We start from the raw sequence: 19,337 nt of genomic DNA, 5'->3' as shown, positions 1-19,337 counted from the left end.
GAAGAGAATGAAAATGATATGTATCACAAGCTATGGTGTTCCTGATGACCAGCACTCACATGGTAGAAAGTGTTCTTCCTCCACAATCATCAAAACAATAAAGGATAGAAGATCGGTAGCACTTTATAATACAGCCTGTGACGGGCATAAATCACCTGTAAATAAATGGAATTTCATTGGATTTTATTTGAAATTATAATGTAATTATAAAATAGTTAAAAGTAGGTACACTATAACAATGTGGTAAAAGTCAGGCTTTTGGAGGAAATAAAGAAAGGGTTAGAGTTTAAATTTAATCTGCAAGTAATTTAAAGTAATGCGTAAGTAATTTCAGGTATTGCATAACCATATTAAAGATTAGGGAGTGGCTTAACCTTGTTAACGTCCAGCTATTTTACAGAAAAGAAGACATTCCTTTCATGCACACTCCTTTTGAAAAAACAAAAAACATTATAAGTTCCAATTTTGATGGTACCAATTTATTTTTTCCTATAAAAGCAAGCAAAAACCATCCTTGTCACATTTATACTGGTAAAATAAAAGGATACCTGAATATTACAACAAGCATCATGCACCTGTGTTACAGCGGAATTACGATATAAGATGGGGAAAAAGAACTTCCTATATTGTAAAATTACTACAAAATCGCAAACTATTTCGAATGAATTTTGACTACTTCGATGTATATGTTTTCTCCCTACTGTTGAAACATAACTTAAGTCACTCCATAATCTGTGATATGGATATATGATACTTAAAATTAATCATCCACTACCTAAAAATACTTAAAATTACTTGGATAATGCTTAAATTTAAAGTATAATTATTTCTTTGTTTTGTATTATAAAGTGTTACCAGAAGCTCCTTTGGGATGACAACGTGTTTCTTCCCTTTAGTTTAGTGACTTAAAAAAAAAAAAAAATCAGTTGGAGTTGTTCTGATCATACATGGTGTCCCAACGCATTACTAAGGCACCTTAAGTTGCATTTTCCTTACGTTTGTCTAAAAACACTCATTCCTGACAAGTTACTTCTCCATCACCTCGGTGTAGCCCAGCAAACATTATGACTAACACATTTGGATTTGGTTCAAACATATGCCAAGAAACACACTGGGCATTAGTTGCCACAGGCACGGTATTATCAAACATATTTTTTCCCGATGACACACTCCACATCTTGATTGCACGATTAGCTCTCTGTTGTCCTTGAGGTATGGTGAGCAGCATGCTGCTATTGGCTTGGGCTCACGCACTAATAAGCCAGCCATAATGTTAGCATTCTGCAGAGTTCACACCCAGACTGGATGAGAAGAGTTTGCACTCTCTGTTTCTCACTGTGAGCCAGTTGACAGTGTTCACTCTGAATGAGGAGCCCTGTCAGTTCGCCATCTGTGCTGGGCAAATTAAAACTGTACCAGGAGGTGCTTGGCCCTGGCATTTTGGACGGCAGCTCCATGACTTCATCATTACTTTATTAACTTACCATTTTTTAAGAAAATCTAATAAAATGTTTGTCTTTTTTATTGTTAGTGAAGCACAAAAACCCCGTCCACTACAAAACACAGAAACACTTTACTACCTACACAGGCAGGTGCTTGTCTCAAGCTAATCCCTGTGCTGGCTGTGATTGTTTGGGTGACAGTGGAAGAAAGAAAACGTCCCTGCCTTTGGTGGTTTTTTCGAACAGGGAACAGAGCCCCCGAATGACAACAGCTTTGTTAGGCATATGGAGTGTTTTATTGTCTCGGAAAGCTGATAATTGATGTTCAGTGTAGAGACTTAAAAGGCTTTTCTTGTGAATCAGCTAGAAAAAAAAAACTATAGACACAAAAAAGAATAAACCAGAGACAGAATCTGACTGTGTGTGGAAAACTTCAAACGGAGCAGTGAAGCATTAGGGTAGTGAGAACCCCACAGGATTAAGCAGTAGGGTTGCTCATCAAGTCTTGCTACCAACTGAGTTGTAATTCCTCCAGCAGTGAGGCTTTACAGACTACTGAGGCAGTGTGGGACTGTGGAGGTCTGGGCTGAAGCCTCGAGCAGACAAAGTGGCCTCTGTTCTAAGAAAAAGACACAGATGTAGGAAGGATAGTTCTGAGCCATAATGGCCAGCATCTTCTAGGATGATGGGCTCGGTATTGTTATAAATCACTGTCTTGGATCAGCCACTGCCATTAGATCCCCTGTGCCTCAATTTGTCCAGTGACAAAGGGATCTGACTCCTCAACTCCTTAAAAAGTTGAGGCGGGTGCACTAGCTGTGTAGATAAAAGTGAATGAGCCTTGTTAGCAACCATCTGTTTGAAAATGACTACTTTTGAATGCAGCAGTGTCAGAAAATTGTCCTAACACCACCTCCTCAATCTTATCTGAGTGCTAGCCAGCTTAGCGCCATTTCTATTTCTATTCCGGCCATGCCAGGGGCTGTGCGGTGTGGCTGGCGGGGGAGTAATGGAACGTGACAGGGATGATGATCCTTCTTGATACAGGGCATTAGGCAGCCTGGCCAGTGGAGCTCCTGGTCCATCAAAGAAGTGATGCTTCAGACAATGGCTTCAATGTTTAAACTGTCAAACTGGCTAAGAGGGAGAGGTGGTGCCAGCCATTCAGCTGCCTCAGTAAAAGATTGTCTAACCTCCCATGTAGCCAAGTGTGGAAACATTTACTTTACAGGCACATAACTGCATAGATCTGACTCGTAGGGAGTGAGAAGTCCTTTGCAATGATATTTGGGGATATTTTAAAAAAATATCCCAGCTGTTTTACTAATACGGCCTTAAAGGTTTTTCCAATCTTCCAATCTCTCTTCTGTTCATACAAAAACCTACTTGATTTTAACTTTTGCTGGTCTCATCTTCAAGGTAACTTCCTTACACACCTCTGGGCCTCACAGTGCTGCTGCTATGCATAGTAGAAAAAAACTTCTAAAATAATACAGGATGCAAACAAAATTTCCACAATTAAATAAATAAATGAAAAGATAAAACTAACATCCCTTTGGGAATAAGAAAGGCTGTTAGTTGTTTCTTAGCTGTGAGACTGTTGACTTTAGAGAAAAGGGACATAAATGGAAATAAATATACGTATAAATAAATAAATGTGTCCACTGACCATACGCTGAATCCAGTGCTGTGTTCTGCTTGCGAGTGGTTGCCAAGACATCTGGAGAAAAGAAATACAAAACAATATCAGTGTGATATTATTTGTTAAGATTTGCGTTTTCTGGACAACATTTCATTACGTTCTGATGGGAGGCAATGATTGCTGAATTTGTCCTGTTAGTGGTTCTCATCACATCCCAGACACATGCAAAAGAGCTGGAAACAATTCACTTTGTCTTACAAAAACATGCTTCTTTGAGCAAATGTTTAATTAGCATAGAAAGATTGAGAACAGTATTCCAGCAGGGATTGTGAACGGAGGTGGACAAACTACTTTTCAAGCTCCTTCAACATGAACTAAACTGCAGCCATAGCTAAAATAAAACATAACGCTCCATTTTAATTTGTTCAGTTGCGCCAGCTGCCGTCGAGATCTGATAACAATCAGTAGTTTTAAATCTGCCTTTATTGATCATGTAAATTCCTACGAATAAATGAGTTTGTTCCATCTCACCGTGGCAGGTATCGGGGTGCTGATGGTAGCCGTTCTCCACATCCTGTTCAAACCCGCCTCTGAAGACAAAGAAACAAAGACGCACACCCACACAGCAACAAAGACAACGAAGCCTGTCAGTAAATTTGCATCAATCCATTTCACTCAATGTCCATTTCTAACAAAGCACCTCTTTCCAAAATTGGTTTTGCTCAAAAGCAGCTTTTGGAGACAGGAAGGCAAGCGCACCAAAAGAAAGGGGGGGGAAAAAGAAAAGAAAGAACAACAAAATTTAATTTGTTTTACATCTGGCTGAGGTCAGAGTGTTTGTTGTTTGGACACAGTAGTGGCCAGAACTGAAGGAAAAAAAATCTACCCTTAGATCTTCCTGCAAGGTTGTATACCATCAAATTTGTGGCGTTCAGCAGATTCCAGAAGTTAGTTTGTGATGAAAGTAGTAATTTACTTTTGTGTGTCCTTGCATTTCCTCAGCTTGGCTCTTCTGCCTGTACTCTACTTAGTCATTTCCTACAATTTGTAGATATAAGCCTCTCTCTCTATCCACAACACCTCCTCTAGCTGCACTTTATTTAAGTCTACCAAAGCTGCAGCTGATAAAATTGGTACCTACAGTTTGCTCGCTCGCTTGCTCTGCCATGTACGATCGCCGGATGAAACAGTGAAGTGTATCAGGTCAGACTCACTGACACCAAAGCCTATCATTTTCCCTGATGTCTTCACTGAGACATTTTCTGCTCCTGACTCCCTGGCCACCTCCATGGACAGTTTTCCAAATTAATGAGTAGCACAAAGTGAAGGAAATAAACACAAAAAAATGAATTGCTTTTGCAGAAAGCTTTCTAAATGTTTTTTGTGGATTTCAGAGAGGAAAAGAGGAAGCACAAGGTCTCATTCAAAACACCATTTACTGTTTTATGCAAGCGATGTGGAAGGTTAATGAATATTTGTATAATTATTATAATGTTTTTGTGGTCCCCAGACTTTATGCATGCTTGTGTGGCACTTTATTCTACATTCGGTTACATTTCTGTAGAGTGTGATTACATTTAATTGAGTGACAGTCATAAACTGAGCCACTGTGAAGTGAAGAGACAAAAGATCAAATAAGTCCCTTCAAAAATGTTTTCGCCGTGTAATTTTTGCCTTTGTGAACTTGTGAGTATGTAACTCAAATCCTCTTAATTCACCTTTTGAACCACTTCAAACTGACAAGAAACACAATCTGACAATTATTGATTTTCTGCTGCTCTGATCAAAACGCGCCTACGATTGATACGCTTTTCCCCTTAATACAGACGAGCCATCTTTTACCTTCAAGTCAATCACAAATAAACGGCTCATCCAGATGCATCCGTTTGATGGTTAAGCATTGAGATTGAGCCAGTGCACGGTGGAGCGGAAGTCTTTCCAAGCTGAGCTGAAATGAGCTTCACATCGTCGCCAACAATCCTCCCACATGTTGTAATGAACCAAATAAAGCAGACACAGGCTCATATACTGCATAAGCTTAAGTGTAATGATCCGGTATACAAGAAGAAACACTTTGTAAAAGCACACTCACACGCCCACTCTATAACAAACCAATTAGTTCCTTATATAACCTAAACAGAAACATAAGTCTCACACAGATTTTATGCAAACACAGACCCCCAGCATCCATCTATTATTAGCAAAAAAGTCTTCTAACACAGAGACAAGAGAAACACTTTTGCAAGCACAAATTCAAATAATGAGCATCGAAAAAGCAATAATACTAAACTCAGAAGGGGGTTGGTGGGGGGGGAATCAGCGCAAATAATCATTTCTTCACTGCAAACAGTCAAATTTAGGGATTTGTGTTTGTAAAACCTTCTGCAAGGAGGCTGATTAGCTCACATGGGCCCACCTGGTGCACCAAATTATACCCTTTGTTACTCACTAAAAACCCTGACTCTTTTATACCAACTTCTTATGTTTCCTGAGGAGGGAGAGTGTTGGTGTAGGACAGGAGGTGATTATCAAATCAAAGAACACCATGCTGATACTCAGTGTTGTGTGGAGAAAAGAGTAGTTTGCGAGATAAACTTGAGAAAAACAAAAGAAGATATATCTTTAAAGGATGCATTTTCACAGCTTGGGAGTAGCTGGTGTGCTTGACATTAAACAACTGATGAAGTTTTTTATCCGTTTCTATTTTTTCCTTTTGTTTAAGTCACAGACTTTGTATGTTAGTTGTCATTTGCTTTTTATTCACCCTACCATTGTGGCACTTGCTTTTAATCAGTACAGTGAACAGCTTTTTTGCTTCTGTATTTCTACACTCGCTGGCCATTTAATTAGGCATGCCTTGCTACTACCAGGCTGGACCCCCAAGTGGCTCTCAGATTTGGATTAATTGGATTGAGATCTGGTGACTGTGGAGTACTTGAGTACAGAGAGTGAAAACCAGTTTGATATGATCTGAACCCTGTTACATGGTGTGCGATCCTGCTGGAAGTAGCCATCAGAAGATGGGTATACTGTAGTCATACAGGGGTAGGTTGTGGTATTTAAACAAAGGTGAACAGGTCCTAGGTATGCCAAGAAAATATCCCCCCGTTATACCATCAACAACACATTTTATGTGGTTCCAGTTCTGTACGCCGTGGTAGAAATTGGGAACGTTTTTCCAATCACCCACTGTCTAATCTTCATTCCCTTTCAGCCTCATTTTTGTGTTCTTAGCTGTAAGGAGTCATACAAAGTGTGGCCTTCTGTTAGTGAAGCCCATCGGCTTCAAGGTTCCACATATTGTGCATTCAGAGACGCTCTTCTGCATACCTTGGTTGCAATGACTGGTTATTTGAATTACTGTTACCTTCCTTTCATAATGTGAAGCAGCTGAGCCATTCTCCTCTAACCCTCAGACATCAACACAATGTTATTTTGTTCAGACTATTCTCTGTAAACCTAAGAGGTTGGCTGGTTAGGTAGCAGAAAAATCCAGGAGGCCTCCAGTTTTTGAAACACTCAGGTTACCTTGCCCATGTCTGCCTAAGATCACTGACTTGCTGTCATCTGAACAGCTGATTAGATATTTGGGTTAACATCCTAAGACCTGAACTTCTCCATGGCATGCATTTTTAATTTCTCTTTGATATTTGGGCTGATTGGCACCTGATGAATGTAAAAACAAAGAATTATCAGGTTTTTTTTTGGTTTTTTTTACCTAATTTTTGTTTCTGAAATTTGTTTAAAATTTCAATAGAACAGCGGCAGTATAATGTCCTCGTAAGTGGATATCAGGCCTTGTAGAGCAAAATGTAGTATTTTGGTGTGGACAACCCAAAATGTGATGTCCACATTTATGGACGCCAGGTCCTAGGAGGTTAATGAGCAGCTGAACCTGATGAAGTGGCTGGAGAGTGTACTTACATCTATATTTTGTATTATAAATTCATTTTGCTGTGAGGCAAATTTCCCTCTGGACAAACAATGTTAAGCTGAGATGACCAACATTTTCACCCTGCCGTTTCCATCCACCTTTAGCTGTTCACCAGAAAAAACAACACACGCCTCAAACTCATTTTTTAAAGTGAAGGTCAAACAGTGAAGTTTGAATCAGCAAGTGGAAAGACTATTTTATTTCACACTGTGGATTAAAAGTAAACCAAGGCTATAAATAGAGTTGTTTTAACTAGTAGGTTGACCGGTCACCTTGATGTTTAAAAAATATGCAAAACCGCTGGCACTCTTCACCATAATTGTCCTGGAGTTCATGAGCATGAATAAACAGCTGAACCCAAGGGCCACTCACACTGTCGTGCTCAACTTCACAATTACAACGCGCTCACTGCTCTTATTTACAAAATCTTTCAGTCTAGGTTCAAGTACTGCAGCTTTTACTATGCTGCTGAGCAAAGAGATCTAAATTTCTGCCTGGTGTGCAAGATTTGTTCCGTGGTCTTTATCTTTATTCTGACACTCAAAACAAAATGCCCTTCCAGCCAGGAGCACAGTATTGATTTTATTTAGCAGATCAGAGAAATAATGTTTTTGGATGTCTGACGTTCCACTTTAATGACGCCAATCTTAAATAACACGTAAGGTGAGCATCTGCACAAGAAAATAACTCTTTCACACGGGAATCCATAAACAAGGAAAAAACGTAGGCTCAAATTAATCACACGTGTAACCACCAAGGCAGGATGGAGAACTGCACGGATACAGATGTGTAATTCAATCATACACAACCTGAATGGCTGTAGATATTTTGTACAGATATATACTGTATGTAATATGTAAACATGTGTATGTATATTCTAGAGTTGACCGCACTTCAGTGTTTCAGTAAAATAATAATAAATATTGTATAACTTCAAAGAAATTTAAATACAAGGTGCTTGGGGAAAAATGTATGAACTATACATAACATACAGTATAGCTGCTAATGTCCTAAAGCAGGGAAATAATGACTGCAGAGCCAGTTATATTTATGATTTGGCGCCATGACTGAACAGAAGTTGTGCAGAGTCTGCTCCAGCTGGCAGTCAGTGAAACCATCATCACATTATATGGTACTAGTGGCATTTGGCATCAGGGTATGCTTGTGTCCCATTTTTATTTTTAATCAATATTACCATATTTTAATTCCCAGATAAACTGCTAAACAAACCAAAGTGTGCAGAATCTGTAAGATTTTAGAGCATTTAACTTTATTTTCAGTATTTACGAGTCCAAAACAGATCACAACAAAGTAAATAACTGAAACGTTTAGTAGATTGAGGTTAACTGCTCTCCAAATACTTCTAAAAACACATTGGTGAGGTTGCAGTGGGTGACATATTATTTATGATTTCTTGCACTGAACTCCCACACATATTAGATTTTTTTTTATTTTTATTAATCCCACATAGACGGATGATTACTGGAAATACTGGAGCAGAATGAGTTAATCCAAAGCCGAAAATAGTCCCCAGCAAATAGACCATATTTGTTCTTTTAATCCATTTGATTAGTGTTTTCTAAAAAGTAGTGTTCACTTTTAAAGAAATTCCTAAGCCTCTGAGAAACTGAAAGAGAAGAAATGTATTTTTAAGGTGATTGACACCTTCAGGAACCCGTGAGTCCTGCAACACTATGAAAATCCAAACGCTGCCCTGATTAAAATTCAGCTCATTAAACGTCATCAGCTTGGAAGAGCTGCAAAGCAACTGCTACTTTTAAAATATTCTGGAAGTTTTGACGTGATCATTTATATCTGTAATGCACACCGGAGTTCTTTTGGTGAGTGAAAACAGTGAGTCTTTAATTTTGTGGAAGAGAAGAAAGCCATATCTAAAGAGAAGAGCAGGTGGTGATTGATGACTGCATCAAATTGCCAGAAAACTTGCAATTCTTGCTGACGCACACTGTGGTCAAGGTCACTTGTTGGTGCATTTGTACTATACCATGAGGCACCTGAGAGAGAACATTGGGTACAGTCTAGCCCTGAGGAAAGAACTCTCTTGACTTTGACACTACACTGATGTTTGATCTCCGGGTTGTAGATGGAGCTACAAAATGTGACCATTTTGACATAGAAAAGGCTAAATTGTCGACACAAGACTGCAAAGACTCAGAACAGGACTGTGATTTAAATAAACAAAGTTGGTGCACAAGGAAGCAACCCTGAAGGAGCAATGAGCCAAATTTAAATCATCTAATGAGCAGAGGTGCAGAACTTTGTCATCACATCTTGAGTAGAAATACTGGTGGCCTGATCCTCATCCTAGCCGTTTCATCTTCATTACAGAGCAGATATGCTTTTTCTTTCTAGGATCTCTGTCCACTCTTTGTCCTTGGCATTATGCACTGGTGACACTGATTGCATTAAATGCATAATGGATAAACTAAAACACCCAGAAATGATATGAAGCCAAGCCATCTGGTACTGCCCTACTTCAATGTGAGAGAAGAAAAGATGGAAACAGGTCTGTGAATATGCTCTGCTCTCTCCCACCTATCCTCTGGATCTGCCACAAATCAGTCATTAAAATTTATGCCACCTCTGGATGAGAAAGGAATGGGGGGGAAAGAAGTGACTGATAGTCCATGAAAAGAGTGATGTGAGAGAGGAGACAGCGAGAAAAAGACAGACAGACAGAGGAGGAAGTCCCAGGAGAAAGATGACTTTTGAGCTGCTTCATCTCAAAAAGATTTTTTTCTGCTGCTGCCTGATTCACATCGCTTCACCCCTCTCCCGTCCCATCGCCATCCCTTTATCATCCTCTTTTTCCTTTCTCCTCATTCACTTGCTATTTCTCACCATCTTTCAATGATATATATACACATATATAAAAGATATCAGTTAATGCAGCTTTAAAATCTGATGTTACTTCAGAGTCGCACACAGACAGCTGGAGCAGACCGCTTCTTTCCATGAATACAAAAATCTAAATGAATAACACATGTTCTGCTCTGAGAAATGCTCCTTAAACTTTCTCTCCCTCATTTACCCCCGTGTTCTTTTTTCATTATTTTCCGCTCATTTAATGAACATTTCTCTGCACCTATTGGCTTTGTCCTTTCTCCCAGTTTCTTTTTTCCTCCTCTCCTCCTTCCCTTTGTTTTCTTTTTTGTCTGCTCATACTTCTCCTCCTCCCTGGCAGGGGTCCGATACTGTAGTTGAGTTTGGACAGGATATTTTGGCTGATCTTTCTCAGACTACGGTCCGCTGGCTTCCAGTGTGGCTCTGTCCTGCACGCTAAACACGACTCATAAATCAAACCGCACACTATATCCATAAATCAGTGCACACTGGCAGCACGACGCCACATCAAAACTTCCTCTATATGGGAGGACCATCCAGTGAGAACTGCAAAGTCTTCACCTCAACCACAATCACCAACCCTAAGACTCATTCCAGTTCTCAAACTCTCTGAAAATTCATGGTGCTTACCAACTTTTATATTTCATTCCACACAAATTTCTTAATAATGACAAAAATATTTTAAATCATAATCTCTTCCTTACTTTCTTGAAAGCAGCGTGTCTTTACTGATTATCTCAGCATGCACCAGGAGGCATAAAAAAGCCCAAACCCATAAAACATTCACAGATTTCTAAACAATGCAGCGAATTTCTAGCTGACATCCAGCTCTCTATAAACCCAGTAAGTAATGCCTGCCCCTCCTCCTCCCCTCAGTAGAATACACATTATCAGATTAACCACTTTACTCTAGTATTTCAGCCAGCTTGACTCTGTAAATAAACCACAACTTAAAATCTACAATATTCTGTTCCTTTCCTTGTCTGTGTGCAGCGACTTTCTGGAATAGTGTTAATAATGCTAGCCTGCCAGACAACCAGCTGTTTCCAGGCTATATGCTAAGATAAGCTAACCATTTGGTGGAATCGAATGGTTGTCTGGCAACCGCAAAGTCACAAAACTCCAGGAAGTCACTATCCTTGGCCAAAAAACTCTCAAAATAGCTATTAAGTGTATATTTTCCTAAAATCTATCCCTTTACAGTCACATGCCAACAATTTCACCACACAGACTGAAAACAAAACAAAAATAATGATTTATGTACAAGAAGCAAAATACCAGGCTCTCTCAAATACACAAATATAACGTGGCGCACAGCAACATGAATTAGAAAAAAAATCCCATTAGCCTCTGTCCGTGCAAGGGCAGGGAAAGTAATATGTCTGGGTGGCCAAGCAGAAGATATGCAATAATTCCAGAGCTGCACATTTTCAGCCGTCAGAATAATCTATTGGAAGCCAGTCAACAGTGAGAGTGCCACTCTCCCTCTCTTCCTCTCCCTCGGTGTGTTTGTGTGTGAGACAGGGGCAAATGTAGTGCGATGTCAGTCTACAGCAAACTCCAAGCACAACAGTTTACAACCCATGTACAGAGAGGTAAGAAAGGAAGGGAAAAAAAACAACGCCAGGCGAGGTGATTTAGCAGCAGGTTGTATATCAACCACACAGGGACGCACATAGTCCTTGACTGTCAGGAGAAGAAAATAGTACCTTTAACTGCCCTTACTCCTACCTCCTACCCCTCCTCCTCTAGCCTTTATTACCACCATCTATCTGCCTACCTATTCATCCATCTGTCCATCCAACCAACCAGCCATCCATCTTTCTTCCCTATTTTACCAAACGGAGCGGTACATGGCTGCATGATTGAAACACATGCAGCTGAACATCACTTCTGATTTTATGGCCCAGACTTCAGGAGAGGGGGAGGGAAGGGTCTGAAGAAAACAGAGGCAATGGCCGACCTGTTGCTTGCACATTAGAGTCCAGCTGAAATTGCATTGCTTATTTTGTTCCTACAGCATACAGTAGTGGTCTGCAGTGGCCGTGAAACAAAATTGTCTCAGGTGATCGTCCTTAAATAGAACTATGACATTATTATTTTCAATCTCTATTATGGAACTGGCTTTTTATGCATTAACCAGACTGCTACTCTTTCTCAATCTGAGTATTGGAAAGTTTGCAAAAAGTTTTCCCCTGCTCCATTTTTATTTTCCTTTATTGTCTCCTACTACCATTTCTGAACCTGAACTTCAATTCCTTGCAGTGTTTCTCTCCACACACTACACATTATAAATATATATGTGTTCAAAAAAAATGTCTCACGCACCCATCACTGTGATGCAATACAGAAAGAATATGAACTCCATCAATCTTGTGTTACACCTTGGCTTGCTGAACAAGCAACCAGCCAAACATCTGGCGGAGAAAGTCATGCTGATAACATCAGTCATACATCACACAGGCTAGATGCAGACCCTGTATTAGCAATTATACTACAGCATAAAAGTCTAGCTACAAATACAAAGACTGGTCAATTTAGAGGCACATTTTTGAGGTCCTATAATCAGCATCACTGCAAATAAATTAATCATGTTTCATTTTTTATTTGTCAAAACAAACCGAATGAATCAACACAGCATCCTGCTTCCTGCCAGCTCTGCTTAATTATGTCGGCCTCCTCCATGGGTAGTGCCGGGTACACCTTGCAACCTCTCCAGTAACCAAACCACAGGCTAGGTTCAATTTCGTGTTCTTGCATAACAGTTGTAGCCACATCACACATCAAAGTGAAAGGGAGAATCAGATGCAGTGCCCCAGTGTCTCCCAAGATCTTAACTGCCTACTCCTTTACACTGGGAAGGAACACACAACAGAAATAGATGAAGCATAAAATTTTTTGTCTTAATATTCAAACATACTGGGACAGAGGAAAATGGGCGTAGATTAAATTTGGAGCACAAACTGAGCTGCAGCAGCAGGTTTTACTGGTGCACTACTGCAAACCTTAACTTTCCTTTTAATGGCAGAGCCAAATAGGTTGGCAGTAATGGCACCAGAATTGTTTTTCTGCCTAGTACTATACTGAGGTGTGGAAAAACTGGCCTCACCAAAAGTATTATGAGTAAAGATGTATTCATTAGCCAAAACTGGAGGAGAGTGTATAGCAGAACATTATACTATACAAGTTATTTCAGTGCTACAAGATCACACAAATCTTGAAAAGCTTTGAGCTCTGATGGACCGATTGATGGATGCGTGGATTTTACTTGCTAAAAGAAACTCCAAACGCCAATTAACCTATCCCCACTACTGCATGTTTTTGGACTGTGGGAGGAAGCCGGAGCACCCGGGGAGAACCCACGTAAAACAAACTTCCTTCCAGTTCGCAAGGGCAAAGAAATATATTTGGATTTTAATTCTGCTGACCTGTCTGCCTCTCACCCACCACATTTTCACCATCAACAACCCAATTACACAGCTTTAACACGTCCAGTACAACAAACAAAAGTGAGACATGTTGAGAGTCCGGCAAAATGATGATCACATATTCATCATGTTGATGTTGCCCACTTGTCTCATCGTAGATTAGCTATTGATTGTCAAGAGCACATCACCCCAGCAGGTCAAGTTGATCCGTGCAGTGTTCAACAACTCACTTGAGGAGTGAAATGAGATTTAAAAAATTATTGCTTCTCTTCCTGTTTGGCTGCACATTATTGACTAAATTGCGAACCTGTCCTCTGTGCCTGGGAGTTAAGAAACTAATAATGCCTTTATATCGCTGTGCCCTCCCAAGTGCTTTCAGACTGACCAAACACCACAGTGGCGGTTCCCACTAATTACTATATGTTCGTCCGGGGAAGAATTAACAGCTGAAACCTCCTGGAGTGTTTGATTATGAAGCAAATCTGCACAATTTTGTTTGGGTGATTCATTATTATAGATGGGATCAGAAAATTACTTTTACGACATGAAGGGCTTTTAACTTTTAAAGTATGTTTTAGTTTTGGACAGACCGCCACTCACTGAAGAGGAGCCTGAAAACCAACGTCAACTAACAGTTCATTGCAGTGCCCTCTGAAATAAACTGCAGAATGACCCTTAATTAATAAAGACCAAGGTCAGCTTATTCCCTTAATAGCTTCACCTTGTACTAGCACTCATTTGCCAAAAGCAGCTTAGTGTTAATGATAGATATATTTGTTACTAAGATATGCTACCTCATTGAGTACACCTGTTCAGCTGCTCAGCAATGCAGATATCGAATCAGCCAGTCGCATAACAGGAAGCCAATGTCATCAGCCACAAAGACAATGTGAAAAAGAACTGAAGGTCAAACAGAGAATTAGATTTGGGGGAAAAAGGTAGTTCACATGTATAGTTGTTAATGCCAGACGGATCGGTCTGAGTATTTTCCCCATACGACAATCTCTAGGTTTTACAGAGAATGGTCTGAACCAGAAAACATATCCAGTAAGCTGCAGTTCTCTCGGTGAAAATACCTTGATGATGCCAGAGGTCAGAGGACAAGGGTCTTATGGGTTTATGGCTGCCTTCAACAAGATAATGCACCATGTCAAAAAAGCTCAATCATCTCAACCTTTTTTGTTGAACATGACAATGAGTTCACTATACTCAAATGGCTACTACAGTTACCAGAATTCAATCCAACAGAGCTCCTTCGGGTTGTGTTGGAATTTGGACATTTGCATCATGGATGTGCAGCCAACAAGTCTTTGTGATGCTATTATATCAATATGGAGCAAAATCTGTGAGGGATGTTTCCAGGACCTTGTTGAATCTGTGCCATAAAGAATTAACCCTCTCAGGCTCAAATTAAACTTTTTTTTTACTAATGCACAACCAAGTCCTGCAGTGGTACTTCCGAGTAAAAAAAACCTCATAAAATATGTATGTGGGGTAATCAGCTTGTTCGTTTTTAACTGTTGCAAATCGGCAACGCCTGCCTTGAGAGGGTTAAGGCATTTGGAAGGCCAAGCTGGTATTAGAAAGACGTATCTATCAAAGGGCATTTTTAAATGAGTGCATTTTGTATCCTTCAACAGATCTGAATCCCCACTAGAATTCAAAGTAAAAGATAAAAAAAATAAGTAGCTTGAATTTACAACTGCACAGAATCAGTTTATGAGTTAATTCACAGAATCAATATCCAACCGCTTAGTGGTTAGCAGATGTCTGTTCTGAAGCATCAAGCTTTGATTTCTGAGACTACACCAACAGCAGAGTTGATCTGATTGAGAAACTCAGGGACACTGTGACTTTTCAATTACAGGGTAGCCAGACTGTGAATCATATCTTGTTTTCTATTCTGAATTTCACTCTAAATGAGATTATAATTCACAAAATTAGCATCATTTTGTATTAAATACTTTTTTTCTAAAGTTATAGCCTCAGTAGTTTAATGTTTAAAGTAAGCAATATAGTGTTTTTTGTATAGGATGTTGTGTAATTCAACTTCTGGCCCCTGCTAACCATTCAACAACATGCTGGTTTAAGGCACTTGTCTCATAACCATATACATAGATTTGTAATGTAGCCTTTTTGTTTTTTAGCTACACTGCTCACATCCAGAGAGCAATTAATAATAACTTTAATTAACAATGTGCTTAACCAAAATTTCCTGACTCAAAGCTGACCTTTGACCATGTTGAGTATAATGCAAACAGATTGGAATCCAGTGAATCAGTGAAATGTGTATCAGTTCATAATCACTGAGTCTTCAAATCTGATAATCATGTCGCACTGTTCTGCTGTCAGGGTGTTGTTTTAGACGCTACTCAGAGCACTTTGAATTTTAGACATGAGCATGAGAAACAGTTACCATCCCGAATCTCTACATAGAACTAAAAATGAATGTAATGGAGCAAACTGCACTACAGCAACACGCTGCAGACCCTGGCACAGGTGCCTAAAATATGACTGAGGATTGTAAAATTTGTAGGAATGTTAACAATTAAATGCCTACATTATGCAGCTTGCCATTCAAGCAAAGATCTTTCACTTGACATTAAATGTATGCATCACAGCAATGAAACAGACAGCTAATAATTTTAAATCAGCACTGCAGTGAACCTCATTAGACTAAATGCTTTTGGCAATTTCTGATACAAACAACACAGCAGTGAAGCAGCTTTGATTGATTTCAAAGTCAGCGCTCGCCTAATGATTATAATGGTGTTTTTTTAAAGCCCTATAAAAATTATTGTTACTCACTGCATGTGTGACTTACCTGAAACCAGGTGAAACTATGACACAGCTGCCCGACTTGAGCCAGATGCAGTAAGGGTCCCGTAAGGACAAACAGCTTCTGCATAATAGAAAGACAGACAGTTAATGATAGAAGGAAACATGAAGAACAGCATGCATGCAGACAGTGGATGTTAGTTGGGTAATGAGGCACTACCCAGCCACAAACCTAAAAAAGCCCCACATCCCTCAACTAACAAAGGGTAAAGAACTCCATGTGTAGGCTGGTTTGCACCACGTGGCTGAACATTTAATGTCTCATTAAGAAAAGACAGATAAGTTGAATAAACACATTTAACATGAAATTGCAGCATCCTCATTTTCTTTAAGTGTGGCTAAAACATCATTTACCAAGCAGCACTAATTGACGAAATAAAAGCAGAGTTACTGAAACTGCAGCATAAATCTTTACATCTTTATTTAATTTGCATAGAAACAGGGGGGTCCGAGGCTCAAGAGCTGCACTACTTTACTTCTAAAATCTGGTGTTATACAAATAATGTATAACATTCAAATAGAGTATAGCTTCAACTTTATGGTGGAATAATTATTCATACAATTAATCACATGCCTGTTATTGCTTCCAATAATACTGCATTCTCTACAACAGAAATTAATGTTGATACGCATACAAAGAGACAGAATTTAGATGGCAATCAGATTAGTTTGTAATTAGGTTGGACTGTAGACTTGTTTTTATCTGGCTATAAAAACACAAATAGACATTAGGGGATAAAAGAATGGTTTTGTGACATTTTGCGTGTCTCACAGGTTAAAAGTTACAACCAGCATCTGTTTTGTTTTGCATTATACATCAATTCTAAATCTAGCTAGGTTAAGTTAATTAGGGACATATGATGAATGTCAAGATTTTAGTGTAGTCACGCTGGCGAGGCATGCAGACTGCTGCAACAGTCAGCTGATACTATTTGCTTTAGTATAGAAACCTGGACCTGTTTACCTCTTTCTTATAGCAGTCAGCATTAACCTCACTTAGTCACAGTTCCTACAGTAAAAACTCCCTGCAGCATTGCAACATTCAGTACTTTTCTTCCATTTTGAGACCCACACATCAGTTTTGTTGATAAAACTCTAACACTGCATTCTGCACAAGTCTGTGGATGCAATTTTCCCTCTGTGTTGTATGAATCATGTGGCCTTCATACTTCCAGTATGCGTCTGCAAAACAACACTGGGTGTCAGTGAGCGAATGAACACAATTTTTCACAGGTGCAGAGCTTACTTTTTGCATGTGTGTGGTATTCACCCAGCAGCACCGACATAATGAGCATAAAGTACGCCCAAAAAGAATGACAAAAACAATAATGCTCTCCTGCTTTTCCCATCTACTGTTACTTTAGAGATATTTTTAGCCTAATTCCAAAGAAAAGAAAAGAAAAGAAAAGAAAAACAAGTAAACCTTCAAGGCAGACAAAAAAGCAAGTTCTAACAAAGATCCTGTGACCCGTTTTAAATATCTTTAAGTATTTACTGATGTCTCAACTGAACATGCAGGTGTGTGCAGCTGTGCCAACATATTACTGTGCCAGGTCAGGAAAACTGAAAGTCAAGACAGGACATATTCTCCCATTAGTACTTGTGCAATCTGCAGTTGCAAAGTGGGTATAAATAAATACACGGGCCAAAGCATTACACAAACTTTCTTTCTTTCTGTCTTGATTGAAACGACAATAAAAACTATCCCTAACCTTGAGATCATACGCATTAAGTGCAACACTTTACAAAGCAATACATGTAATCGTATATTTGAAGGAGGAATGTAAAATAATAACCATCCTAAATTCGGTAACTATATTCCAATTGCTACAGCAACAATTTTCTTCAATTATCTGCATACTGGGTTGATGGGAAAAACATGTACGATCACGTGGAATGGAAGATAAATAGATAATGCATGACTTTTTAAAGCTAAATCAAATGCACTGCAATAATGGTAATGTCGAGTGACAAAATAAAACATTTGTCTTTGTCTTTTAAAAGAGCCGATATTAGATTCTTTGAGCTGATGCCCTTATCAACAGGATGTCATGTGTCAGTGTCTTCCAGAACAGCAGTTAGTGTGCTGTGTGGATTAATTCAAACACCCAGACCTCCTCCTAATGTGGACCTTTGAGGCTCTACAACAATATCCTATATCTTTACCTTTCCTGCAACATAAAACACCCTCGATCCACATGCTTTGTCAAGAAAACAAAACATTGAGACATACAGATATAAACCGCTCGCTTTAGGCATTTTCACAAACAATTGCCACGGTTCTTGTTCTTGGGAGGACAGTACAATAATACAAAAGCCCTGTTGTTAATGTAGGTTTAGGCAAGGTCATATACTTGGCTATTTCTGAGTGCTTACCTCAAAAGTAGACTTGTATTTGTGTCTTTAGGCATGATGTAAACATGGTAAACCAACATCTTTTTCTTTACAGCTTGGAATATTTTTTATTCTGAAGGATAATTTATTTGCAATAAGAGAATCATTCTTGGTTGGAGGGGCTTAGAATATGAAGTGGCTGGAGAAATCATCATTGTCAGATGTCTATCTAAAAACGGTATACAAAAACCTAAAAATGCAGACACCATTGCATGTCTTCTTATGTTTCAATCCTCGTTTTGCTTGTGTTCAATGCAGGGCTACTGACACTTCAACATGCATGGGAAATGAAAAACAAAATGCCAAAATAAAAAACCCCAAAACTGAAGTGTTTTATTTGTTTTTGTCCAGCATCACAAATTGAAGCCCTCTAGGTATCAAGAACCTGAAATTAGCCTCATCCCCTGTGTGACTGCCAATATGTGACACTGTGTGCTGCATTAATACATTATTCGTACAGTCGCCATAGGGTCTGTATATACACATCTAACTGACTCTAACTCCCCTCTCACCGTCGTCATAGAGTTTCATCTACACTTACAGGTCAGAAACCGCCATCAGCACTACAGCACAGTCAGTTCTCCAGCTCTGATTTCAAAAGATGTGCAGTGAAGTCATTTGTTCTTTGTCGTAAGTGCAGTTTCTCTAAAACAGACTTGTGTGTGTCCCGTGCCACTCTTTAAAACTTCAGAGTTCTATCTGTCAAACTAAAGTGAACACAGTGGTGTGTAAGTCATGGTGTGTGTGTGTGTGTGTGTGTGTGTGTGTGTGTGTGTGTGTGTGTGTGTGTGTGT

General features: G+C 39.3%; 1 protein-coding gene across 6 annotated transcripts in view; it reads right to left on the bottom strand.

Moving 5' to 3' along the window:
* The window catches only part of sema6cb (semaphorin 6Cb), a 146,238-nt gene that overhangs the window by 15,083 nt on the left and 111,818 nt on the right, over positions 1 to 19,337 (bottom strand). For all 6 annotated transcript variants that reach the window (XM_005739218.1, XM_005739222.1, XM_005739223.1 and 3 more), the window contains 3 exons: positions 16,136 to 16,213; positions 3,616 to 3,674; positions 3,112 to 3,162 (listed from right to left, as the gene is read on the bottom strand). In XM_005739218.1, coding sequence (XP_005739275.1) covers positions 3,112 to 3,162; positions 3,616 to 3,674; positions 16,136 to 16,213 — 188 coding nt within the window. The remainder of the gene's footprint in view (positions 1 to 3,111; positions 3,163 to 3,615; positions 3,675 to 16,135; positions 16,214 to 19,337) is intronic.

Source organism: Pundamilia nyererei, unplaced genomic scaffold, assembly GCF_000239375.1.
Source record: "Pundamilia nyererei isolate P.nyererei 1_Seehausen unplaced genomic scaffold, PunNye1.0 scaffold00090, whole genome shotgun sequence".
Taxonomy (NCBI): Eukaryota; Metazoa; Chordata; class Actinopteri; order Cichliformes; family Cichlidae; genus Pundamilia; species Pundamilia nyererei.
Note: the sequence above shows the minus strand (reverse complement) of the source record. Positions and strands in the feature narration are given on the sequence as shown.